The 26,426-nt window shown below is 47.3% G+C and overlaps 1 protein-coding gene across 7 annotated transcripts in view; it reads left to right on the top strand.

Moving 5' to 3' along the window:
- CEP250 (centrosomal protein 250) overlaps window positions 1-26,426 on the top strand; it is a 49,805-nt gene that overhangs the window by 8,303 nt on the left and 15,076 nt on the right. For 3 of the 7 annotated variants that reach the window (XM_036825805.1, XM_036825808.1, XM_036825806.1), the window contains 21 exons: window positions 238-294; window positions 1,433-1,515; window positions 1,741-1,906; window positions 2,651-2,757; window positions 3,019-3,273; window positions 5,893-5,989; window positions 8,080-8,187; window positions 8,704-8,865; window positions 9,406-9,584; window positions 9,891-10,073; window positions 11,842-11,986; window positions 12,839-12,985; window positions 13,673-13,903; window positions 14,751-14,944; window positions 15,167-15,294; window positions 15,480-15,649; window positions 21,987-22,154; window positions 22,560-22,694; window positions 23,975-24,118; window positions 24,737-24,870; window positions 25,799-25,937. In XM_036825805.1, coding sequence (XP_036681700.1) covers window positions 238-294; window positions 1,433-1,515; window positions 1,741-1,906; window positions 2,651-2,757; window positions 3,019-3,273; window positions 5,893-5,989; window positions 8,080-8,187; window positions 8,704-8,865; window positions 9,406-9,584; window positions 9,891-10,073; window positions 11,842-11,986; window positions 12,839-12,985; window positions 13,673-13,903; window positions 14,751-14,944; window positions 15,167-15,294; window positions 15,480-15,649; window positions 21,987-22,154; window positions 22,560-22,694; window positions 23,975-24,118; window positions 24,737-24,870; window positions 25,799-25,937 — 3,132 coding nt within the window. Of the gene's footprint in view, window positions 1-237; window positions 295-1,432; window positions 1,516-1,740; window positions 1,907-2,650; window positions 2,758-3,018; window positions 3,274-5,892; window positions 5,990-8,079; window positions 8,188-8,703; window positions 8,866-9,405; window positions 9,585-9,890; window positions 10,074-11,841; window positions 11,987-12,838; window positions 12,986-13,485; window positions 13,551-13,669; window positions 13,904-14,750; window positions 14,945-15,166; window positions 15,295-15,479; window positions 15,650-21,986; window positions 22,155-22,559; window positions 22,695-23,974; window positions 24,119-24,736; window positions 24,871-25,798; window positions 25,938-26,426 lie in introns of those variants that run through there. The other 4 variants (XM_036825807.1, XM_036825809.1, XM_036825810.1 and 1 more) reach the window with 4 other exon arrangements.

The following is a 26,426-nucleotide window of genomic DNA, read 5'->3' as shown; positions in this document are numbered from 1 at the left end:
GACCTCATCCTAGGTTTTCCGGTTCCAAAGCCCATGAACTTCCTTCTCCAATACAAGAGCTGTAGAGAACATATGATTAAATGACCAAATGGAAACTGTGAGATGTTATGGCCTCACTTCACCGTCATCACCCAGTCCCTCATTCACAGCGCGTTTGCCCACGACCCTCGGGGACCTTTGCTTTGGGCTGTTGGTACCAGCCGTGCCCATTGCCGTGTCCTGCTCTGTTTGCTTCAGGTGTTGCAGTACCGGAGCTGGTGCCAAGAGCTGGAGAAGCGGCTGGAAGCCACTGGGGTGAGTGAGGCTATTCCTCAGGAGGCTGTGCTCCTCCTGAGCCCTCAGGGAGTATAGTTAGGCCTCATTTGCTGACTGAGGGAGGCTGGGGTGTGATAAGGCGGTTTTGGAAGAAGCCTCTCTTTCCTCAGCCCCTGAGAACTTCATCAGATACCTTCACAGGACCTAGCTATTCCTGCCCCGTCGGACTCCAACCCTTGGCTCTCTAAGGACAAAATGAGCTTTAGGAGACTTAATATTACCAGATTGGAAGGGGTGTGGAATCCGAGAGAAGAGATGCATTTTTCCTCCAGAAGGTGTCAGTGTTTCCAGAAGGTGTCAGTGTTTATCTGTCTTGGAGAGATGTGTGCCTTTGCAGGCCTGAAAAAACCGTGTTTGTGGCAGAGAGATTTCTTTGTGCTGTGGACTGGGTAGAACTGGCTTTCAAAGACCTGTGTGCCTTTCTTCCAGCTCCCTCTCAGCATCTTCTCACATTACCCTCGGAAGAGTTCTCTCAGAGGAAGGAAAGGACGAAGACTTAACTGTGTACCGTTCTATGTAGGCCAGGCACCCTTAGGCATTGTCATAGAATTACGTCACTTAACCTGCAAAGCAACTTTTTCAGGGGAATGATATCACCTTCATTTTGGAGCTGAAGACTTTGTGGCTTAGAGAAGTTATAACTTCCCAAGGTCCAAAAATTAGTGTGGTAGAAGCCAAGACCATTAGTGAAAGCTGTATTTTATGCTTCTTAGGTCAAAAGTTCTTTTCACTACCAAATGCCATCTTTCAGGAGAAGTCACTGGTTTACGTTTGGAGAGAGGGATGCAGTTGGTTTACTTGCAGAATGCAGTGATTGAGAAAAGAGACATATTGCTAACAAAGGGGAGAAAGAATAAAAAGAAAGCTGGAGAATTCCCTGGCAGTCCAGTGGTTAGGACTCTGCACTTTCACTGCTGGGGGGTGGTGGTGGGGTTATCCCTGGTTGGGGGGGCTAAGATCCCACAAGCTGCTCGGCGTGGCCAAAAATAAAAATAAAATAAATGGATGAACTTTAAAAAAAATAAGCAGGCTGCTGTAGAAGGGGGCATCAGGGAATTGGTCTGCAGGATGTTCTCTTTGAAGGTAAATAAATAAAGCTTGCTTTTGTCTGGCTAAGGGACCGGTCCCTCAGAGGTGGGAAGGTGTGGAGGAGCCAAACCTGGAACAGCTGCTAACCCGACTGGAGGAAGAGCAACAGAGGTGATGGGCCCCAACTTTCTGGCCTGGGTGGTTGGTGGGCGGGTAGAGAAGGTTGATGGAAAACCTCTGTCTCGAGGGCTAACATGGATTAGAACCAAGGGCTTCAGCCTTAGCCCTCCAGTTCCTGGCAATGGAAAGTTCCAGTGGTTGTCATCTTACTCCAAGAGGTCCAAGGGTTGGCTCAGACCTTTGTTTAGTACTTGCTCCTACCCCTCCCCAGTGCAGGTGTGAGAGTCTAGCGGAGGTGAACACCCAGCTTCGGCTGCACATGGAAAAAGCTGACGTGGTGAATAAAGCCCTTCGGGAAGATATGGAAAAATTGACAGTAGACTGGAGCCGGGCCCGCGATGAGCTAATGAGGAAGGAGAGCCAGTGGCAGATGGAGCAGGAGGTGAGAGAAACAGTGGATGGGAATGGTGAGAGGAGGACTTGCAATCTGGGCATTGCCTGGTCAGTGCTGGAAGGGGTTAACTTCAGGACTTGGATGGAAACTGAGCTGTTGTTAAAGTCTCTGGCCGGCCTTACCGCTCATGCTGGCAGCTCTGCCCTGCTTGGGCTGTCACCTTAGTTCTATCCTTACCTGCCCAGTCGAGGTTTTGCTGGTAGGTAGCATGACACGCAAAGCAACTCTGTTCCTGCATAGGTTTTAGATGGATCTTAAAGTTTACTGACTCCCGTCATCTGGAAGTCTGCAATCTAGATGCTAAGGAGGTAGCTATTGAAATTGAATGGGGAAGAAATTTTCAGATCCCAGTTAAAGGAAACTAATGTTTCCTGGGCCGTTGCTCTGTGTCAGGCATTATGTTAGGTGATTTACATATGTTATATCATTTAATCCTCATTGTAAGTCTGTGGTGATGATGGTAATAGCCCCCATTTGTTGAGCAGCTACTGTTTATCCTTTTCTAATCTAGCTCAAAGAAGGCCATATACCATCCTAGGCCCTTTGACCTCTTGAATCCCACTGCTAACTTTATTAAACACTTCAGCATTGCCTGAACATAGACACCCATTCATAAGCTATCTCCTTTAAGTCCCTCCACTTCCCCCCAGTAGTCAGGAGGAATCCAAGACTCCCGTGTTGGCAAAAGATGTCCTCTGCCCTTTGATATGACCTGGGTTTCTGAACACACAGTTCTTCAAGGGCTACCTGAAAGGGGAGCACGGTCGCCTTCTCAGTCTGTGGCGGGAGGTGGTGACCTTCCGTCGCCACTTCCTGGAAATGAAGTCAGCCACTGACAGGTCAGTGTGGAGGTATGACGGGAGGAGGTTTGCCCCTACCGACTCTATTCGCATGACAGTGGGGCTGCTATAGAAGGGAATCAGGTTACGGGGGAAAGGCAGGGGTGGAAGAGTTGGTGGGGAGGGATGGAATTGTTGGATTGTTGGATTGAGATGACTTTTCCCAGACCTGCTCCTCAGGCTTCCCTGGGCCTGACCTCCACGCTCCCTTTCCTGTTCCTGGTCCCTGTTGGAGTCTGCTCTTTCTTTGCTTGTACTCAGAGACCTGACGGAGCTCAAGGCTGAGCATGTGAGGCTTTCAGGTTCCCTGTTGACCTGTTGTCTGCGCCTGACTGTGGGAACACCACAGTCTCGGGAATCTGATGGATCTGGGAGACTGAATGGGAGCGAGCCATCCCAGTTGATGCTGCTACTAGCCAGGACCCAGGAGCTGGAGAAGGAAGCCCATGAAAGGAGTCAGGAGTTAACACAGCTGAAGAGTCAAGGGCATCTGGAGAAGGCTGAGCTTCAGGATCGGTGAGATGGCCTGGGTCCTAGGAGGGGTTCCCTAAGAGAAAGTTGACTCCTTTAGGGAGTCAAGGTAGGTGGGGGAGATGTGAAGAGCATTCCTCCCACAAGAGGGGAAGGAGATGTGCCAGAGGGAGTCTAGTTTGAAACCCGGTGCCACAGCTGGGGCCTTGTCACTGCCCTCTGCCCTCAGACTCTCTTGCAGCTCAGTTTCTCTCCTGTTGACTTACAGAGCTGGCTGTGACTCTCCTCTATCAACACCAAACTATTTGCCATTCCCAGAACAGCCAAGTTCTTCCATGTTCCCTGCCTTTGTAGATGCTGGCCTTAGCCTGGAATGCCTCTCTCCCTTCTCTCTCTGACTTATCCTTTAAGGCATAATTAAATGTCACCTCTTCTATGACCTTGATAGCCTGTTACATTACTGTGCCCCCATATGGTCTTTTTTTTGTTATATACATTTTTTTTTAATTAATTACTTTATTTATTTATTTATTTTTGGCTGCGTTGGGTCTTTGTTGCCACGCGCGGGCTTTCTCTAGTTGCGGCCAGTGGGGGCTACTGTTCGTTGCAGTGCACGAGCTTCTCATTGCGGTGGCTCCTCTTGCTGCAGAGCATGGGCTCTAGGCCTGTGGGCTTCAGTAGTTGTAGCACGCAGGCTCAGTAGTTGTGGCACGCTGGCTCCAGAGTGCAGGCTCAGTAGCTGTGGTGCACGGGCTTAGTTGCTCCGTGGCATGTGGGATCTTCCCGGACCAGGGATCGAACCTGTGTCCCCTGCATTGGCAGGCAGATTCTTAACCACTGCGCCACCAGGGAAGTCCCTGAGCCACTTATTTGAAGCTTCACTATCTGTTATCACACAGAACAAGACTAAGGACTAATCTGGCTTTTATGACCCATGCCCAAATCTTCCCTCCACTCCTCTGGGGATGGCAGAGTTTGTTTTTAAATTTCACATTAATTCATTCAACAAACCATTAGTGAGCACTGTCAGTAAGGCACTGTGCTGGAAATCAGGAATCAGAAATCCAACTCAGTCGCAGCTCCAGTCCACCCAGGAAGACGAACACAAATCTGAGAAGAGAGGAAGGAGCTCTAACAAAGGGCAAGGTGAGGGACAATCACCGCAAAGTCTCAGTTTAATTTGACAAATCTACTAAAGAATAAAAAAGAGTTCAAGACAGAAGCAGGAATTAAAAAGATTACATAAGAAGTACGTTTTTACTTCTCACATTTAGTTTTGTTTTGGTTTTTGTTTTTTGCTTTATTTTATTTATTTATTTATTTTTGGCTGCGTTGGGTCTTCATTGCTGCACGCAGGCTTTATCAGGTTGCGGCGAGCGGGGCTACTCTTCATTGCAGAGCGCAGGCTTCTCATTGTGGTGTCTTCTCTTGTTGCAGAGCATGGGCTCTAGGTGCGCGGGCTTCAGTAGTTGTGGCATGTGGGCTCAGTGGTTGTGGCTCATGGGCTCCAGAATCCAGGCTCAGTAGTTGCACACAAGCTTAGTTTCTCCGCGGCATGTGGGATCTTCCTGGACCAGGGCTTGAACCCGTGTCCCCTGCATTGGCAGGCAGATTCTTAACCACTGCGCCACCAGGGAAGTCCCCCGTATGGTCTTTTGACGTGCTTACAGCATTGATCTGTTGATTATTTAGTTTTGTTTGGGTTTTTTTGGTTAGGCTCTTTTATTTTTTGGATTATAATAAAATAGATTTTTTAAAAATGATAAGAAGGGCAGGGACATAAGCAAAGAGCTCCAGTTGAATCTTGGGGCAAAGTTCAGTTTATACCCCATGGCTAGGGTTGTGTCACCACCTATTGGTGGAGTGTGTAAATTACAGTTTGTTTTGTTTGGGTTGTGAAGGCACTGGGAAGCACAAGGACAGAGACCATGTCTTGGTAATTTTTGTGTTCTAGTGCTTTCCACTTCACCTGCGATATAGTAGACACTTAGTAAATGTTTGTTGAATCATACAATAACTAAATGAATGACCATACGGTGAGTTAAAGCTCTTAAAGATGATACAGAATAAAATTAGGAAGACTTTGAAATAAAAAATTAAGCTCCTTGATAACTTCATTCAAGAAATATTTATTTAGCTACCTATATAACACCAGGTACTGAGCTCCAGGATATGGTGTTAGGTGATAAAGATGCCTGGTGATTTCCCTGAACTTTGAGGTTAGTATCAGGGAGGTTGACCATAATCTTTCCCAATTCGCCCCTCCTTTTTCTCTATCAGAGTTAGAACCTTGGGCTTGAGGGACCTTGGGACTATCCCATGTGGCAATTCTGATGTTCTTGTTGGCTTCAGGGTGCTTGACTTCAAGATCAAGCGGGGTCTGGAAGGGCCTGGTCCAGGGCTTTCCTTCAGCTCTTGGGCCCCCAAACACGTGTTCCAGTCTTGAGATGTGGTAAATCCCTGCATGCATCTGAGTGGCTTTTGGCTCCCCCTCCCCGAGTTCAAGGCTATAGCATCATGTGTTCAGGGAGTGCAGGGGCTGGGGGCACCCAAGGGACTCTGGGGGGGTGGTAGTGGGTGTGTCTGGCCTGGGTTGGGGTGTGCTGCATAGCTCTGTCCTCATCAGTGGGTGCCCAGGTAACTGTGCTATGCTCTCCTCTTCAGGGTGACCGAGCTCTCTGCTCTACTGACCCAGTCTCAGAAGCAAAATGAAGATTATGAAAAGATGGTAAAGGCTCTGAGAGAAACGATGGAGATCCTGGTACGTGATCCTTTGTTCTGGGAGAGTTGGGAGTGGGCCTGTAGATTCCTGTCCTTTATGGACAGAGAGTGCAGGATACCAGTTAAATGTTCCTTGATGAAATCCCCTAAAGCTAAAAAATTAATTTTGGTTGAATCTGAAAATTAATTAACTCATTCATTTATCCATTTAATAAACATTACCTGTCTACTATCCCTTCTATATTCCTAGGGAAACTATAGCAGTGCATGCATGCAGTGTGTCCTCCTCCAAGAGAGTGGGACACACATGAAGAGGCACACTAGCCAAGTAGGAGGGGGGGATGTCTGGAGAGATTCAAAACCTAGTCATAAGGGAAACGCCTGAGGAGCATGAATGTGGTTAGCCTGGAGAAGGAGGGCTTGAGGAAGACATGATGGCTGCCTTCACATAACTGAAGGACTGACACCAGGGAAGAGAGCTGGCTTGTTTAATGTTTGCCAGGGGGGCACAGTCACTGCCAGTGACTGCAAGTTACAGGGTGGTAGAGCAGCTAGAGCTGCTCGGTGGTTGAACAGTCTGTCTTGTGAAGGAGTGAGGTTTGTGTCACTGGCTTAACATCTGCCAGGGATGTTATCAAAGGGATTCTCTAAGGTTGGACGTTAGAACCTCTGGCTTGATTGCACGTTTCCTTTCATCTCTAGGAATTTTCAGATCTCTGATTTTAGGCAAATCCTGCACCCCTATCCACATACATATCCCTAGTCTTCTCATCCAAGCTAGGATCAGCTGGGAGCTAGACACGTTTATGCCTCTTTGGTTTCTTTTTGTTCAGGAATTTGCAAATTCATATGTCCGCAGGGCCCAAGTAATATAAATGAATGAAGTGGGTTCAGCTGTAAGGATTCTGATTTTCCAGTGCTGTCACATTTAGTTTTCAGTGTAACAGGGAACACTTGATCTCAATAGTAAGGAAGCAATGAGGAGCAGTGAGGACTGCAGGACCCTGAAGAATATATGTCCCATCTGGAGGAGGCATCCACTATTCAACTTCAGTAAATTGTTGCCTTGTAGGGATGGGGGCTGGTGTGGCCCATATGTTAACTTTTTGAGAGAAGCCAGAAATTCAGATTTTTATGAATTTTTATGGATTTCTCAGCTCAGACAAATCTCTCAATTTACAAATGTTGGTTCAAATTTTGTATAGGCCAAAAAAAGAAACATAGCTGTAAATCTGCGTCTTTAAGCCTTCACTAGCACAATAAGGTAGGAAGGAGGAGGGGACATTTTGAGAATTCAAATTTATTGCTGGCCTTGGGGCTAGAGGTTCCTCTGGCCTTAAGTCTCAAGTGCCAATTTGCTGTTCAGAGACAGCAGCCATCCTTCATCCAATGATGGCTCACATTTAATGAAGATTTGCTCTGTGACAGACACTGTGTTGAGTAATTTACATGCAGTTTTTTCATTCAAGCCTCAAAACAAATCTATGAAGTAGTTGCTGTTAATTATTCCTATTTTATTTTATTTTTTAAGTTTTTCCTTTTTTTAAAAAAATTTTTGGCTGCGTTGGGTCTTCGTTGCTGCGCAAGGGCTTTCTCTAGTTGCAGAGAGTGGGGGCTACTCTTTGTTGCGGTGCACGGGCTTCTCATTGCAGTGGCTTCTCTTGTTGCGGAGCACAGGGTCTAGGTGCGTGGGCTTCAGTAGTTGTGGCGCATGGGTTTAGTTGCTCCGCGGCATGTGGGATCTTTCCAGACCAGGGCTCGAACCCGTGTCCCCTGCATTGGCAGGCAGATTCTTAACCACTGCACCACCAGGGAAGTCCCTTATTCCTATTTTAAAGAGAAGGAAGCTCAAAGAAGGAGTTGCCTAAGGTTACCAAGCTAGTAAGTGATAGAGCAAGAACTCTTATCTAGGCAGTCTAATTTGGAGCTCTTAATCCCTGAATCTGAATTCTTAATCACCACATCACATTGTCTTCAGAATCCTGGGACAGTGTTAGCATACACATGTGGTCAGGGGAAAAGTGGGGTTGACAGAATAGACAGAATGAGACTCTGGTTAATTTGGGGCCTGGGATGATAAATTCTCTTCTGAGAGTTTGGCTCATAGGCTCTATTTGGTTCCCTGTCCAGGAGGCAAATCACGCAGAATTAATGGAACACGAGGCATCTCTAAGTAGGAATGCCCAAGAGGAGAAGCTGTCCTTACAGCAAATGATCAAGGACATAACCCAGGTACTGGTAAGCCTCCGGTTCACAGTAACCGGTCCAGCCTCACCCTCCCCAGACCTCCCCGTCCTCTCAGGTGCACCTAGAGGAGTCTGGACTTAGGGTCTTGTGGGGAGGAATTGTCTGAGTATATTTGAAGACTGGAACCCTAAGGAGTAGCTAAGCTTTCGTGTGTTGGCACTGCCTGCTGAAACGCCCTCTTTCTTACTGCTAGCTGCAGTTCTCAGGCAGCGGCTGGATTCTGGCCTTTGCTACCTCAGCAACCTCTTCTTCCTTCATTTATTCCTTGAGTGTTCAAGGGGTGCTAGTCTTGTTGCTCATTCTAGGTTTGGGTGACCGAAGGGGAAGAGTTGGTTTGAGGAGTTGAAGGAACCAACCTTTTTTGCTCTTAAGATACCCTCCTCCCAGCCCCCAGGGAGAGGACCTGAGAGAGGAGACATCAGGTTTGTCCAGGCTGGCATGGTAGTCCTCTCCATGGATTCTAGGCCTCGGTCAGTAGGATGGTGACCCTGCTGTGTTGGATTTCAGGCCATGGTAGAAGAAGAGGACAATATGGCCCAAGGCTCTGGTCATGAGAGCTCCTTGGAGTTGGACCCTAGTGGCTTCTCCTCCCAGTTCGATTCCCAGCAGCCAGACAAGGCTCTTTCTCTGGTGCGTTCAGTGCTGACTCAGAGACGCCAGGCTGTGCAGGTGAGAACCCCAGCACTCCTCCTCAGCCACAGGGATGGGTGTCTAAACTGACTTGGGCCCCAGGTACCCTCCTAGCCCAGACTGCCCCTTTTGCTACGTTGACCAGTCACAAGGTGTTTTGTCAGCACCCCGAAGTGCCCATTAGAATCTGTGTGTCTGCCCGGTTGTGCTCGTGGGGAGCAGGCACACTCTCCGTGCCACTGGCACGCTCCACTTTGATGCAGTCTTTACACAGCACTGTGCAAAGTGGAGCCCCAGGGGAGTGTGGGTAAGCGTTCCCCAATTCTAAGGGTCCCAGCCACACTTACCACCCCCCACCATTTTACATTTGAAGATGATGGACTCTGACACTCTGGGAGCCACAGAACCCAGTCATCTCTGATGCTCTGTCTCCTCGACTGGTCTCATCTCTTTTCTTAGCTTCCCTTTGTTGCACCAGCCCCCAACCCCCTTGCCCAGCCCTACCTTCAGGCTTATGACATCCCTCCTCTGCCCTGCGCTCCTGTTCACCACCTCACCTCTGCTACTCTCCCTCCGCAGGACCTAAGGCAGCAGCTGTCAGGCTGCCAGGAAGCTGTGAGCTCCTTGCAGCACCAGCATCATCAGTGGGAGGAAGAGGGCGAGGCCCTGAGACAGCGGCTACAGCAGCTCACCGGGGAGCGGGACACGCTGGCAGGGCAGACTGTGGACCTGCAGGGGGAGGTGGACTCTCTCAGCAGGTGAGCGGGGGCTGTTCATCCCCCCCTTCCTCCCAGGCTCAGTCCCCGCCCAGCCCATGTGTTTGGTTGGCTGACCCTGTTCTTCCCTAGACCCAGAGCTGCTCAGGGCTGCCTTGCTTTGTGTTCTGCTGGTTCCTGCTCACTCAGTTTTGGGTCTTTGTGATGATAAGAAAACAGTTTCCTGCTCAAAAGGGAAGATGAGATATTTAAAGGAAACATAAACCTCTCTCCTTTGACCCTGTACTGTCTGATTCCAGGAGGGCTTTTAGGTTCCAGGGTTTCTGCTCATGTCTGGTCTCCTTCCAGGGAGCGAGAGCTCCTGCAGAAGACCAGGGGGGAGCTGCAGCAGCAGCTGGAGGTGCTGGAGCAGGAGGCGTGGCGACTGCGGAGGACAAACATGGAGCTGCAGCTGCAGGGCGACTCTGCTCAGGGCGAGAAGGAGGAGCAGCAGGAGGAGCTGCACCTGGCCCTCCGGGAACGACAGCGCCTGTGCGTGCTTGTGACAGCCCCTCCCCCCCCCACGCCCTCCCCCCTCTTAGAAAGTGGAGTAAATCGAAGCCTGGTGTTCGGGGGGGTTCAGATTAGCTTACTGCTCCGTCCTTTGCAGAAGGATGAAAACAGAAAGTTCATCCAAGCATTGCTGAACACCCAGAAGGGCCGATGCCCCGTGGGGGGTACAGAAATAAATAAGACACAGGCTCTGATCTCAAGCAGTTTGCAGTGTAATGGGGAAGTCAGACAAGTAAACCATGGCCAGATGAAGTCTGAGCTAAAAAAGAGCTTCAAGCTAGGTCCTCTGGGAGAATAGGAGTAACAGTTAATTATTGAAAGCTTCATGGAGGAGAGGGTAGCCGTTGAGCTGGGCCTTGACATATTTTGATTGGTAGAGAGTGGGACAAGGGCTAAAGGAACAGATTAGCAAAGAAAAGGAGTCAGGAAAGTTCATGGCATGTTCAGAGGAGGCCGGGCTGGCCAAAGGGTAGGACTGATCCTGGGAAGTAATGGGAAATGAGCTGGTCAAGGAAGGGAATTCCAGAGTAAAGGGACCCAGCTCATTTGTAAATTCCCCGATACGATGTCATAGAAAAAGCAAGGACTTTAGAGCTGGGCAGAAGCTTGCTTTAAATTATGGCTCTGCCACTTGGACAGATTATTTGTAAAATGGGGCTGATAATATTTCCCTTGAAGGGTCTTCGGGGAGGTTAAAGCAGTGTTTTGCAAAATGCCAGCACAGAGCCTGGCATATGGTAGGTCTTCAGTACCTGGTAGCAGGGGCTGTATCTTCTTTTTTTTTTTTTTTTTTTAATGAGCAGAGGTTTGTGTTTTTTTTTTTTAATTAATTAATTTATTTTATTTTTGGCTGCATCATGTCTTAGTTGCGGCATGCGGGATCTTTTGTTGTGGCGCCCGGGCTTCTCTCTAGTTGTGGTGTGCGGGTTTTCTCCCTCCAGTTGTGGCGCACAGGCTCCAGAGCACGTGGGCTCTATAGTTTGTGGCACGCAGGCTCTCTAGTTGAGGCACGCAGGCTCAGTAGTTGTGGCACGCGGTCTTAGTTGACCCACGGCATGTGGGATCTTAGTTCCCTGACCAGGGATCGAACCCACGTCCCCTGCATTAGAAGGTGGATTCTTTACCACTGGACCACCAGGAAAGTCCCTGTGTCTTCTTCATCTTTGATGCATCCCCTCCTCACCGGTTCCCTAGCTCCTTCTGCCTAATAGGCACGAATAATGGAATCTTGAATGACTGCTCTAAGGATCATGACTTGCACAAGGAGTGGTCTCCCCTCTACTGAGGAAAAGGAGAGACAATCCACAGAGATAGTTTTATGTTTTTAAATTTAATTTGTGTGACTCGATAATACACTTATTAATATTTACATGATTCAGAAGTCAAAACTATTTTAAAAGGTATGCAAAGAGAAAGTACTACTTCCCTCTGCTTCATTCATCCCATATTCCTTCCTCCTGTTTGTAACCATTTAAATTAATTTCTTATTAATATGTCTAGTGCTGCTTTAAGCAATATATGCATATATCCTTATTTCCCCCAATTTCTTGCATAAAAGATAGTGCACCACATATACTGTTCTGCGCCTTGCTTTTTTCATGTTATGTGTCTTGGAGACCTCTCCTTATCAGTTTTTAGAGACCGCCTTCCTTCTTTTGCATTGCAAAAGCAATTACATTCCAGTTATCTTTTGGGGTGTGGCCACTCCCTGAGATTTCCTCTAGCCCCCTTCTGTTTCCCATCTTAGTCAGGAGACGCTGGCGGGCCTGGAAGCCAAACAGTCAGAGTCACTCAGTGAACTGATCACCCTTCGGGAAACCCTGGAGTCCAGTCGCCTGGAAGGGGAGTTGCTGAGACAAGAGCAGACAGAAGTGACCGCCGCACTGGCGAGGGTGCGTGGGCCTCCCCCTCGCTGGCTGGGTGGGGCGGGCGGCTTGGAAAGTTGTGTCTCCAGGAAAAAGGCGCGCAGCCTGCCTCCTCCTTCATCCTGCAAGTCATGGCCCTTCCTGTTTCTTGCCTCAATGCCTAGTTTCTGCTTTTGGGTTCTGTCCCTCCAAAACAGACTCTCTGTACTGGAATTAGAATGGTTTTCTAAAGTGTAAATCTGGTCATGTCAGTCTCCTTCCTAAAACCATTCATTGGCTTCCCAGCTCCTTGGTACCACATTCAAAGCCCTCTGCCACCTGCCCCGAACTGTTTCTAGCCTCCTCTTCACTCCAGATCCCTGTCCTAACGCCTCATATACCTTCATTCCTGCCACATAGCACTAATTGCATTCTCAGTTTTACCCGTTCTTTTGTGATTTTAATACTTTGTATGTACTTTTCCCTTTACCTGGACTGCTTCTTTCCTCCCCTTTTAACCACAAACTGTTCCTCATCTCTCAATACCCAACTTAACTGTCGACTCTTCTACCAAGCATTTTTGATTCTCTCAAATTGAATTAATGCTTTCTTTGAGTTCCCAGAGCACTTTGTGCTTACATTGGCTATGGTGTCATCACAGTTGTAGTTGTTTATACATCCTGATGTCTGTGCCTCTGTAATGTGAGTTCCTCTCTTACTCTTCAACGAATGAATGGGTAAGTGAATGAATAAATGAAGGGAAAAGTTGTTCAGGATGTAAGGGAAGGAATGAAGTGTTAACTGATCTCTGTACAAGGAAAGCAGCAGATGTTGGGGATGTGAGCTGTTCACTGTTGCAGGAAAACTGGAAAATGAAACTCTTTAACTCTCTGCTTTTAGGCAGAACAGTCTATTGTGGAGCTGTCGAGTTCTGAGAACAGCCTGAAGGCTGAGGTAGCTGATCTTCGGGCTGCAGCTGTCAAACTCAGTGCCTTAAATGAGGCTTTGGCCTTAGATAAAGTTGGGCTGAACCAGCAGCTTCTCCAGGTGAGCAAAGATTTCTCTGATCCACAGGGTAGGGCTGGGCCCTGACCGACGGCAAGGGAGAGATAGACAAAGCTGATGCCTGTAACAAGGAACAGTTCTTAAATGGATCAGCCCAAGACAGATCAGCTCCCAAACGTAGTCCTGGAATGAGCAAAAGGAACATTTATAGTGCAAAGGAGAGCAAAGATTACAAGGCCTGGGCTCAGCCATTAAAAATAGACCCCTCCCACATCTACAGCAGAACTACCTTTGGGCTTTAGGGTAAAATCATCAGGGCTAGGCCCATGTCCTCTGGAAGGAAGACTGGGTTTTAATCCTGTTGTACGAGATAACAGCAATCACAGAAAAGGATCTGTTGAAGAGCCCAAGTCTCAGAATTTTCTCTAGAGGTTACAGATTTAACACGTCTCTTCACTACCCCATTCCCTTGAGCCCCAGAAATGTTGTATGTTCCCTTATTCTGAACTCTTTAAGAGCAGTTTTTTTCTCTCTGTCCCCAGCATCAACCCATCTAGTACCTGGAGTAAAGACCCCAGACCAAATGTGTGCATAGTCCTCCTCTCTCGTAAGCACTCCTGTGTTCATCTGTGGAGAACAGATTCATATCTCACTTGGATTTCTGTCTCAGCACTTCATCTCTAAACCGTAACCCTTTGTCTTTGATGTCCTTCCCTTTTTGGCCAGTAGTTAGAACAGGAGAACCAGTCTGTGTGCGGCAGGATGGAAGCAGCAGAGCAGGCAAGAAACACTTTGCAGGTGGGCCTGACAGAGGCCGAGAGGAACAGGGAAGCCCTGTGGGAAAAGAACACCCACCTGGAGACTCAGCTGCAGAAAGCGGAGGAGACCAGGGCTGAGCTGCAGGCAGATCTCAGGGAAATGCAAGACGAGAAGGAAGAAATTCAAGAGAAGCTAAGCGAGGTGAGAAGACAAAACTGCTACCGTCCCATTAAGGATGCTCACTGTACATGCTCATTGTACTTACATGCTCACTGTAAAAAATGAAAACACTACAGAAATGATTCAGGAAGGGAAAATCTCACTTCCTAGAAATGACCAGTGTTACTGGTTTAGGGTATGTCTTCCAGTTTTTTTAAAAGAATTCCTAGAGGAATCCTTCACTGATTCTCCATTGCTTCACATCCATCAGTTTGAATTAGATGCCTCTCCTGTGTTTTCTGATAATACATCGTGTTTATTCAACCACCACACCCTTCATACTATATTATAATTATCTGTTTTTATGTGTCTCCACCATTAGACCAAAAGCCCCTTGAAGGCCAGACTATGTCTTACTTGTTTTTATAACTCCAGCTTTTAGTCCAGTGTGTAACACATAGCAAGGGGCTCAGTGAGTTGTTTCTGAACCAGTGCCCCAACTCAAAGGTCATCTTTCTTCTCTACCAAGCTTCTCATTGCCCTAGTAATTATACATAATCTCCCTTCTGAGAGCCTTTTTCTCAGGGCACTGATCACTTTCTTCCTGGTATTATGTGTGTGTCTTACCTCTCCTTAAGACTAAAAGCTCCTTAGAGGTAGATCTCTTGCAGCCGTAGTACAGGGTATTGCTCAAAGGAGAGCATGTTTCCTGAGCTGGGACTCTGTGGGTTGATCAGGGGAATAGATAAATGGTACTTGGTGTGAGTGGGCAGTGCTCAAGGCTCACAGAGCTGGGTCCAGGATCTGAGGAGCCCATGGCCCTCATCTGGTGATAGCAGCCCTGGGGGGATCCTGCCTCGCTCTTTGTCCCATCAGTTCTTCCCCTCAGGCACATCACCAGCAGGAGGCAACCTTAGCTCAGGTGGAGCAGCTGTATCAGGAGGCAAAGCGACAGGAAGAGGCGCTTGCCCGGGAAGTCCAGGAGAAGGAGGCTCTAGCGCGGGAAAAGGCAGCTCTCGAGGTGCGGCTGCAGGCTGTGGAGCGGGACCGGCAGGACCTCTCTGAACAACTGCTGGGGCTCAGGTAGGGTCCAGACCCGGTTCTGCCAAGGGCAGAGAGAGCTTTGCAAGGCAAGGGGGAGCCAACCTAAGTTCCTTGCCCAAAGTATATGGGGCCTAAATGAGTTATGAATTTGTAATTGCCCCCCCGCCCCCAAATTCTCTCGGTGACCAGTAGTTAGAACCCAGTTCCTCTTAAGGAAGGGGCTTGATGGGTAAGAACTCTCCCGATTCCTGAACCTGACAGCTCATGCAAGGAGCTACTGGAGAGCAGTCTGTTTGAGGCCCAGCAACAAAATTCTCTGATAGAGGTCACCAAGGGGCAGCTGGAGGTCCAGATCCAAACCGTCACTCAAGCCAAGGAAGTAATCCAAGGTGAGAACCCAACTGGGATGGGCACACTTCATTCCACAGGGATGTTGAAAGCTAGGAAGACAGTGGGAAGCTATTAGAGCCAGGCCCAGGGCCTCTGAGATGGGAGTTCCTCATGAGGTCTGGGGATAAGGGTGAAAGATGGAGGGCAGAGGCTCAGAGACAAGACCCTGTGCCTGGCATCTTAGGGGAAGTGAGGTGCCTGCAGCTGGAACTGGACGCTGAACGGAGCCGGGCAGAGCAGGCACGGGATGCGGCAGCCAGACAGCTGGCCCAGGCTGAGCAAGAGGAGCAGGCTGCCCTGCAGCAGCTGAAGTCAGCCCATGAGGAGGAGGTGAACCGGCTCCAGGAGGAATGGGTAGGTGGTAGTTGCGGCTGGGGGATGGGAGAGACAGACAGCAGCAGACATTCCTGCTTATAAAAGTGAAATCTGAACAGGACTAGCCTGGTTGGTCACCATGGTGCAAAGTCCAGCTTCTAGCTAGTAAATGAGTTAATATATGGAAAACACTAATAATAGTTCCTGGTATACAGTAAGCTCTATATTTGTGTTAGGTGTTATTGTTGTTGTTGTTTCTGTATGTATAGAGACTTAAGAGTGGATCCTGGGATTTAGGATTGATAAACTGGCCCAGGGTGTAAAGGGAGCAGAGCCTTGGACCTATTCGTGCCCAATTCAGAACAGTGTTTCTTTTGTCTTTTAATTATTTAATTTAGTCCATTTGCTTTTATTGTGATTATAGGCATATTTGGATTTATTTCCACCATCTTATGCTATTTGTCTTGCCTTTTTACACCTTTTGGGGAGGGGAATTCACCTTTCTTAACTTCTTTTAGAGGGTTATATCAGATTATTAAATTGTATTCTTTTCTCACCTCTTTTTTTCTCTCTACTACTTTGGATGATATGTACTCTATTTTTTATTCTTTTCGTTGTTCTTTAATATTTTAAAATACATACTTAATAAAATCTCAAGTTAATCAGTATATTTACCCTTTTCCTGAATGACACAAGGACCAGAGAACATTTTACCTGCATTCACTCCTCCCAACCTATCAACTGTAGTAGTCATTGTGTTTAGTTATTACTAGTTGTTAACACCATACATTATGTATTTTGATTATTTTATACAGTCAATAATTGTTTAGGTACACTGAAAATTTTACGAGGGTTTTTTTGCTCACCATTCCTCCTTGCGTGTCAGGCTTTCTATTTGGATTTGTTTTCCTTGAAGTAGAATTTCCTTTGGTGAGGGTATGTTGGTAGTTAATTGTCTGAAAATGTCTATTTTACTTTTATTCTTTTTTATAGCTTTTTCCTTTTTTTAATTTTATTTTTTTATTGAAGTATAGTTGATTTACAACGTTGTGTTAGTTTCAGGTGTACAGCAAAGTGATTCAGTTATACATATATATTATGTCTATTTTTTTTGCAGATTCTTTTCCCTTATAGGTTATTACAAAGTATTGAGTATAGTTTCCTGTGCTATATAATAGGTCTTTGTTATCTCTTTTATATATAGTAGGTATATATGTTAATCCCAAACCCCTAATTTATCCCTCTCACTTTTATTCTTGAAAGACAGTTTCACTGGGTATAAAATTCAGGTACAAATTCTAAGGTAACCGTTATTTTCTGTCAGCACACTGATTATTCCGCTGTTGGTATTGAGAAGCCTCTAATTAATTGTATGTTAGAACTTGGTGTAACCTTCAGGTATCTTAACTTTCTCTCTTACATTTTCCATGTGTACTTTTTCTACACTGTATTCTGGGTGATGTTTTTTCAGATCCCTCTTCTATTCACTAATTTCCCTTTTCAACTGTGTCTAATCTGCTTTATAGTCTATTCACCAAGTTTTTTTTTTTTTTTTTTTTTTTTTTTTTTTTTAAAGAAATTTTTTTTTTTTAAGGCATTGTTTACTTTGTTTATTTATATTTATTTTTGGCTGTGTTGGGTCTTCGTTTCTCTGCGAGGGCTTTCTCCAGTTGCGGCGAGCGAGGGCCACTCTTCATCGCGGTGCGCGGGCCTCTCACTATCGTGGCCTCTCTTGTTGCGGAGCACAGGCTCCAGAGGCGCAGGCTCAGTAGTTGTGGCTCACGGGCCCAGTTGCTCCGTGGCATGTGGGATCTTCCCAGACCAGGGCTCGAACCCGTATCCCCTGCATTGGCAGGCAGATTCTCAACCACTGCGCCACCAGGGAAGCCCTATTCACCAAGTTTTAAATTTTATGTATTAAATATTTTATTTCTCAACATTCTGTTTGGTTATTTTTTCAAATCTTCTTGGTCATTTTTTAGTGTCTTCTCCCTAATTTATATTTGCAGTCCCCTCTTTTATTCTTTAAACACGTGAAACATACTTTTATGCTGTCTAATAATTCCAACACCTAAAATCTTTTTGGATCTCTGTTATATGTTGTTTCCCTTGGCTCTCACTGATGACCTTGGCCCCTATATGTTTTTTGATTCCTGACTCTGAACTCATGTTCTCTGGAAATTTTTCTGTGGGAATCCTTTTAGGCCTGAGGCAAAGGAGATTTTCCGCAGAGATTTGCTTTTGCTTCTCTGAGGAAGCTGAAGGACTAGCATCCCAGGACCACCTTAAAGTACAATTTCTGTTTAAAGTTTTTGGGCCACATTCAGGCCCTGAACCCACATGAAGACCAGCTTATGGTTATGAATTCTCAAGTGATATTTATATTTATATATATATATATATATATATATATATATATATATAAAACCCTTTGTGAAGGTTAAAACAAATTTTCTTGCTGTTCCCTTCTATACAGTGTTTTGTTTTCTCTCTCCCCCACTTTTTCTCTCTCCCTTTTTCTTCCCCTTTTCTCCCTCTCTCAGGTTTATCCATTTACTGAGGACTGTAGCCCAGGGATGGGTGGGTGTTTTTCTGAAGAGCCACACTGGGCCTTGCAGACCATACAGTCTCTGTCACACTCATTCTTCTCTGCCCCTCTAGTGCAAAAGCAGCTGTAAATGACATGTATGTAAATGAGCATGGCTGTGTTCCAATAAAACTTTATGTATGGACACTGAAACTGAATTTCATATAATTTTCACATGTTACAAAGTCTTATTCTTCTTTTGACTTCTTATCAACCATTAAAAACATAAAAACCACTCTTAGCTCACGGGGCCAGGTTTGGCCCACATGCCATAGTTTCCTGACCCCAGATAGCCCTTTGGAGGTCCAGCCTTATGTGGGAATCTCCTGTCAGGCTCCCCACCCTTTGTTTTCTGTTTTCTTTGCCCACATAGCCAGAAAATGAATTTCAAGGTTATTAGGTATAGTAAATACCTCCAGTGGAAAGCCTGTTCTGCGCTCATTTACCTCTTTAAATCACAAGTCTTGCTTTGATTTTGGCTCCAATGAAATTTTCATTATTTTCCTGCTGGCTCAGTGATACATTAAAATATATACTTAATAGTTAAATTGGCATTTTTTTGTTTGTTTGTTAGTTTGTTTTGCCCTTTTACAGGTGGAGGGTTCAGAGAGCTTGTTTGTCAGATTTCTGGAAATGGAAGTTGACTTGTGCCTTGTGTGTATTTGTGGTTTGATAGGTATTACAAGGCAGACTTGTTGGCAAGATGGTAGCCAGGAGTTTGCCTCTTTTTAGAATTATGTGCCTAGATTATAGTAGGTACTTCAAAATATTTATTGAATGACCAGTGTCCAGAGGCAGTTCAGTTTCCCAGCAAGAATCAGGCATACCACCCACCGAAAACCCTACAAGTAAAAGAAGCTATAAAACTTCTGAATGATGTGTTACCACCTGATGTAGACTTGGTATCCGTGGAAGGACTAACCATCTCATGGCCACACCTGAATCATGGGAAAGTCTCTCCATCTTTTCTTTTCTTCTCAGTCAGATAATCCCTCTGACTTCTGATTGTCTGACTTTATGATCTCCCTACTGATTGAAAAGGTTGAAAGCCCTCATAACTCTTGAGAGTCTGTTAGTTTTTGGTTTTTTGGCCACGCCACACAGCATGCAGGATCCTAGTTCCCTGACCAGGGATTGAACCCAGGCCCTTGGCAGAGTCCTAACCATTGGGCCACCAGGGAATTCCCAGAGAGTCTGTTAGTTTTAACAGTGCCTGCCTTGTCCTGGAATCCTACCAATTAGAAAAACTCTTAGGGGTTATATTCTCCATTCTTCCATCTAGTGTCTGAATCCCCTTTAATAGCAGTGATAGTGGATACTTACTTACTGAGCACTTTCCCATGCCAGGTACCATGCTGAATGCTAGTCACGTTATTTCAGATAGCCTACACAACCACCTAGTGAGGAAACTGAGACTTAGAGAAGTCACTCAGGGTTACCTGGCTGAGAAGTGGTAGAGCAGGGATTAACCATTTCTTAGCATTTATGCTATGTCCACTTCTACAATATCCCTTCCAAGGGTTGCTTAGCTTCTGTTGTATTCCGTCCATTGGAATGCCCATTTATTTTTAGATAGATCTAGTTATCAGAAAATTATTTCTTAAGTTGAGCCAAAATCTATTACCTGAAACAAATCAGCCTTAGACTTGCTTGAAACACCTCACCAACATGGTTGCTTTCCTCTAGACATGATACACGTCACTCATGAACCCGTGTGCAGAGTATTCTGATCCACAAACTAGGCAGCAACGCTTGACTGCTACTTCCTGGACATCACAGAATTAGCTCTTCTGGTAGCCATAACACACTTCTAACTCATATTGAGCAGATGGGTCAGTTTTGTTTTGTTTTTTTTTAACACTTAACTACTATTAAATTCAGCTTTCCCATATTCTTACAGTTGGCTTTTTTTTTTTTTTTTTTAATTTTTTATTTATTTATATTTATTTTTGGCTGTGTTGGGTCTTCGTTTCTGTGCGAGGGCTTTCTCTAGTTGCAGCAAGTGGGGGCCACTCTTCATCGCGGTGCGCGGGCCTCTCACTGTCGCGGCCTCTCCTGTTGTGAAGCACAGGCTCCAGACGCGCAGGCTCAGTAATTGTGGCTCACGGGCCTAGTTGCTCCGCGGCATGTGGGATCTTCCCAGACCAGGGCTCAAACCCGTGTCCCCTGCATTGGCAGGCAGATTCTCAACCGCTGTGCCACCAGGGAAGCCCACAGTTGGCTTTTTGAACCAGAGTGTATGATTTGATATTCATAGCTGTTCTATAACTGTGGTATTATAGATGACTGTTCTTAAGCATCTTAATAATCCAGTAGCTTAAATGTGATTCATTCAAGCAATGCTGAGTTCTTACTGTCTGCCAGGCACGATGCTGGGCGTTGAGGATACAGCAGAGAGCAAAGTAGACATGGTTCTCCTGATGGAGCTTCAAGTCTTGGGGGAAGATAGGTATTAAATAAATTAATACATAAATGAGTAACTGATGATGGAAGTTCTATGAAGAAAAAGAACTGGGTGATATAAGAAGAACAAAGGGGGACCATTTTGAGCGTATGGTCTGGGAAGGCATCTATGAGGAAGTGTCATTTAAGCCATGAGTGACGGTGGGGTGGGAAGAGCAGTCCAAGTAGAAGGAAAGCATGAGTCAAGGCCTTAAGGAGTGGAGGTGTGTGGTGTCCTCCAGGACCTGAAAGGAGGCCAGTGCAGCCAGAGTGTAGCGAATGAGAGGAGAGTGCACAAGACGATGTTGGAAAGGGGTGAAACACTAGAGGCCTTCCCGCTAAACGTGGATAACTACAGACTTACAAACATTTTAAAGGAAAGGTGATGAAGATGATGATAGCTATTGTCTACTGAATGCTTTCTGGGTGCTCAGCACCACTTAAAGCTCTTTACACGACTTCACTCGTGAGAACAACCCTAGGAGGAACCTGTTGTTATCCTCATTTGTCAAAAGAATTTTTAAAATTTTATTATTATTTTTCACACATGATTTATTTATTTATTTAGGCCACACCGTGCAGCTTGCGGGATCTTAGTTCCCGGACCAGGGACCAAACCTGCGCCCTCAGCAGTGAAAACGCAGAGTTCTAACCACTGGACCGCCAGGGAATTCCCTGTCCCCGTTTTTATAGATGAGGAAACTGAGGCACAGAGATGCGATAGAAATGAACTGAGGTCACACTAGTGGTACTGGGGTAAAGACTGTAACCTAGGCAGCCTGGCTCCAGTGCCTTCACCACCACCCTGAGATCCTAATAGAGGGGCTGGATTCGTCTAGGAGATCAGGGAAGGTGTCGGTCACTGATGGACCTCTGGGAGGACCGGGATGCCCCATCCTAACGCTCTTGTGTCGTGTAGGAGACAGGCTCGGCCTGGCTTTCTGGGAGGCTAACCCTGTCACCCTGAGCAGGGGAGGGGGGACAGCAGAGAGCAAGTCCGCCACCTCAGTTCGCTGTTACAACCACCAACCATGATGTGCTTGCTTTAAAATAACAGATATTTGTAGCTTATATGAGGGACAGTTGCGCTTTAGAAAACACTTTTCCATGTATTATATCACTTGATTTTTTTTTTTTTTAATAAATCTCATTTGATCCTCATAAAATTTGGCGAGATGGGCAAGGCAGGATGATTAGCCTCACCTCGCAGTGAGGAAGCAGGCTTGTCACATGAGGCACCGAGGTCACACAGCTGGTGGGCAGTAGGCTTCTTGCCCTAACCCGGTTCTCCTTCTGCCTCCTCTCCTCACCCCCTCGGCTCTAACGGTGCTTCCTTCGTACGACCAGGAGAGAGAGCGCTCCTGGCACCAGCAGGAACTGGACAAGGCTCTGGAGAGCCTGGAGAGGGAGAAAATGGAGCTGGAAACGAGGCTGAGGGAACAGCAGGCAGAAACGGAGGCCATGCGGACACAGAGGGCAGAAGAACAGGCCGAGGCCGAGAGCGCCCTGTGCCAGGTGGGCAGCTGGGAGGCTGGGCTGCACGTCCACCCTGTGATCCCCCTACCTTGGACCACTTCCTTTCCCACTCCCGAGGGTGGTGCTGCAGGGGCTTCCAGAAGAGGATGTAGCTTCCCGCTCTGCTCCCCATGAGCAGGTGATCGGTACCGTTAGCTGCACGGCCGGCGGTATGTCCTACTTCCTGAGGGAGGGCTGTCGTTTACCACATCCTGTCAGCTTGCAAACCAGCAGCAATCTTCGTACTTCCTGGCTCTCAGTCAGTGGGTCCAGACCTTCCTTCGCCCTCAGCGCCCACCCCATTTGCTAGAAGAGCCCTAGAGCAGCTGGCGTGTGCTTGTGGCCTAGTGGGTGAGCATGGTGACCCCTAACCCAACAAGCCCTCACCCTCCTGCCCCTCCACAGATGCAGCTTGAAACAGAGAAGGAGAGGGTGTCCCTCCTGGAGACACTGCTGCAGACCCAGAAGGAGCTGGCAGATGCCAGCCAACAACTGGAGCGGCTGAGGCAGGACATGAAGGTTCAGAAGTTAAAGGAGCAGGTATGGAGGGTGGTTCTGGGCAAGGAAGAAGAGGCAGCATTGATTTATTCATTCACATTGACCTGCTCTTTGGCACTTCTTTGCACCGGGTCCTGGCTAGGTGCTGACATTTGACCCACAGAAAGGTGTGGCACAACGGTAAACATGACAGTCATGGAGTTCTAGTGGCAAAGCAGACACAGAATAAGTGAGATAATTACAGGTTGTGATAAGGGCTGTAAAGGAAATAAATAAGATGATGTAATTGAGAGTGATTCAAAGGAGGCCTCTTTGGACAAGGTGGTCATGGAGGGCCTCACTGAGAAAATGACATTTGAGCTGAGCCACTAAGGTGGAAGAGCCAGACCCATAGAACAATAAGGATGAACCTTGAAAGCATTATGCTAAGTGAAAGAAGCCAGTTACAAGAAGCCACACAGTGTATGATTCCACTTGTAGGAAATATCCAAAACAGGCAAATCTACACAGACAGAAAGTAGATGAGTAGTTGGGAGTGAGGATGGGGGATGGGAAGGGTACAGGATTTCTTTCTGGAGGTGATGAAAATGGTAAAAAATGATCATGGTGACAGTTGCACAACTCTGTGAATATACTAAAACCATTGAATTGTATGCTTTAAATGAGTAAATTGTAGGGTATGTGAACTGAATCTCAATAAAATCATTAAAAGGAAAAGAAAAGAAGCCAGCCACTTGAAGAACAGTTTAGGCAGAGGAAATAGCTATCATAAGGGCCTGGGACAGGCAGAAAGGGCCTGGGACAGTTCAGGACAGACAGGAGGCAGCATGATAAGCTTGGGGGCAGGAGCCCTTTGTCAGCCGTGGTAGGACCTTGGACTTTGTTCTAAGGGCAGTGGGAACATGTTGGATGGTATTTAAAAAGCAGAGTGGGACATGACTTATTACATATATATTTAAAAAATACTTCAGCTGCTGAGGGGAGAATTTTGTGTGTGTTTGTGTTTGCCTGCTTGCATGTGGGCATGGTGGCATCAAGTGGAAGTAGGGACACCCAGCAGGAGGCTGCTGCAGTGGTCTGGGTAAGGGACCCTGGCCGAGAAAGCCTGGGTGAGCAGTGCACTTGGGGAGGGAGGAGAGGGAATAGGAGGTGAGGACTTGAGGTGACAGGGTATCATGGAAAAAACGTGGATAGCTGGGCCCTGCCTCAGCTTTTGGCAACACAAGCAAAAAACCAGTATTTATACAACACGGATTTCTGTAACATGGATTTCAAGACCCAGGAAGCTTCCTTCTACTCCCTGCTGTCTTCTCCCTTTGCAGGAGACCACTGGGATGCTGCAGACCCAGCTCCAGGAGGCTCAGCGGGAGCTGGAGCAGGCAGCCCAGCAGCACAGAGACAGCCTTGCTGCCCTCCAGGAAGAGGGCGGCACCCTGCTGCAGGATAAGATAGACCTGCAGAAGCAGGTCCCTGCCCCTCTCTCCCAGCCCAGCACCCTTCCCCAGCACAGCCAGGCTCTCCCACTCCCCATGGCAGGACGGGGGAACCTTGGCTGCCTGCGCCTGGGAGGGGGAGGGAAGCCCCAGTACTGAGTGGAAAAGTGAAGGGTGCTCAGAGCTGCGCATGTGCCTCCCAGATCCCTGGGGTAGTTAGTAACCTCTCTCAGTGGGGACCACAGACCTCATATTTTCTTGGCAGCCCCACAGACCCAGCCTCCCCATAGATCCAGTATTTTTATACCAGATTGCTTTTCCTTCTCAAAATCCTATATCAGATGATGTTCGGATTGTTTATTTAAAAAAAATACAATCACTTGGCCTTTGGACAGAGTTACATTCAGCCAAGGTTTTTGTTTGTGCCTGCCTCTATACAGCATATGTGAGGCTGGGGAGACAGGGGACTAGGCTGAATGGTACTGGCAGAGGGAGGTGGTTAAGAACAGCATGTAAGGGTTGACAGAACCTCCAGAGCTTTGAAAATGGGCTGGTGACTCTGGTAAACCTTGAAGGACCCTAAAGCCCTAGGTGAGAAGCATCCTCCCACCAACCTTCCTGCCCTTGGTCCTCATGCCCTTGACTTTCCAGGTGGAGGACTTGAAGTCTCAGCTGGTTTCCAAGGAAGACTCCCAGAGGTTGGTGGACCAGGAGGTTCAGGAGAAGCTGAGAGAGGCCCAGGAGTGTAGCCGAATTCAGAAGGAGCTGGAGAGAGAGAAAGCCAGGTAGGCTAGACAGGCCATGGAGTTGGCTTTTGCCTGTCTGGATCCAGGGTTCACTGTGAGGTTGACAGTTTGCTCAGGTCACCTAACCTCTCACATCTCCAGCTCTGGGTTGTACAGGTAGCTGTGTGGAGAGGGCATGGTCGTTGTCTCCAAAGCTCATGCTTCATTCATTTAGCAGATATTTAGAGAACACGTAGCACGCACCAGACACTATGCCAGGGGTTGGGGATATATTAAGACAATAGAGTCTCTGCCTCAGTAGAATTTATAGTTTTGTGGGGAAGACGTTAATCAAATAACCCCCAAAGGAAAGTATTGCAGATTATGTTACCTGGAGTCTGAGGAGGGAGAAATCCTTTTGTTGATGAAACTAGAGGCAGGAAGACAAGGTAGGAGACTGGTACAATTGTCCAGATTAAGAGAACCAGAGCTGAACCGAGGTAGGGTCGGAGGGAAGGGGAGGAGGGAAGGGGTTTAAGGGGTGTTAGGGGAGTTGGAATCAGTTATTTGTAGTCTTAGAGTGGACTCAGGTGGGATGAGGGGAGGATGCTGTGATGTGGTCAAGACTTCTCAGGGTGAATGGAGGTGCCATTCAGTGAGCTGGGGAACATAGTAGGGGTGACTGGTGTGAGGGGAGGTGCAGAGGGGCTGGGAAGAATTGGACATGTTGAATTTGAGGTATTGTATAGATATTTCTGGAATTTGCCAGAGAAGAATAAACTGTGAAGTTGAAATGAAATATTATATGCATGAAGGACCTAGGAGCACTCAGTAGGTGCTCAGTATATGGAGGCTTTTATCGTTATACTGGAATCATTATCATCACTGTTTCTATTAATTATTAATGCTGTGTTAGAGCAGTCAGATGAGAAGGTAGTTCTTCATTCCCTGAGAGAATGGCCCAGCCCTCTGAACCCTCTCTTTTTAGCCTGACTCTGTCGCTGGCGGAAAAGGAACAGAGACTCCTTGTTTTACAAGAGGCTGACTCTGTTCGACAGCAAGAGCTGAGCTCCTTGCGCCAGGACATGCAGGAGGCCCAGGCAGGGCAGAAAGAGCTCAGTGCCCAGGTATTTCCCACCCCACTAAGAGCCCTCTTCCTTGGTGGAAACCTGCTTCTGGAGTCGGCAGGTGATTGCTCAGTCACGCTGGGACCTCAGCAGCCCCGGCAGGAGGGGGAAGCCAGGACCGGGCTGGGTGGGGCTTGGGAACCTGACCCAGAGTTGAGAACGGACCCTGTGGGGAACCTGATGGCCCAGAACACAGTGCCCAGAGGGGCAGAGCTCACGCAGGCCTGGTTCTAGCCCAGCCACTGCCAAGTGTGCCTGGTCTGCCTGGCAAGACACAGCAGGGGGAACAAGTATTACTCCAGATCGGGTCAGTGGCAGCCTCTTGCTTCCAGGGACTCGGTCTGCTCACAGCAGGACCCCAGACCTTGTGCACAGAGGAAAGATGGAACCGGGAGGAGAATAATGAGGGAGTAAGAGCTAGACGTAGACTGCGGCAGATGAGGACCCAGGTCTGCTTGTTAGACGGTCCTGGGTGTGACTCCCAGCTCT

This window comes from Balaenoptera musculus, chromosome 15, assembly GCF_009873245.2.
Source record: "Balaenoptera musculus isolate JJ_BM4_2016_0621 chromosome 15, mBalMus1.pri.v3, whole genome shotgun sequence".
Lineage (NCBI taxonomy): Eukaryota > Metazoa > Chordata > Mammalia > Artiodactyla > Balaenopteridae > Balaenoptera > Balaenoptera musculus.
Note: the sequence above shows the minus strand (reverse complement) of the source record. Positions and strands in the feature narration are given on the sequence as shown.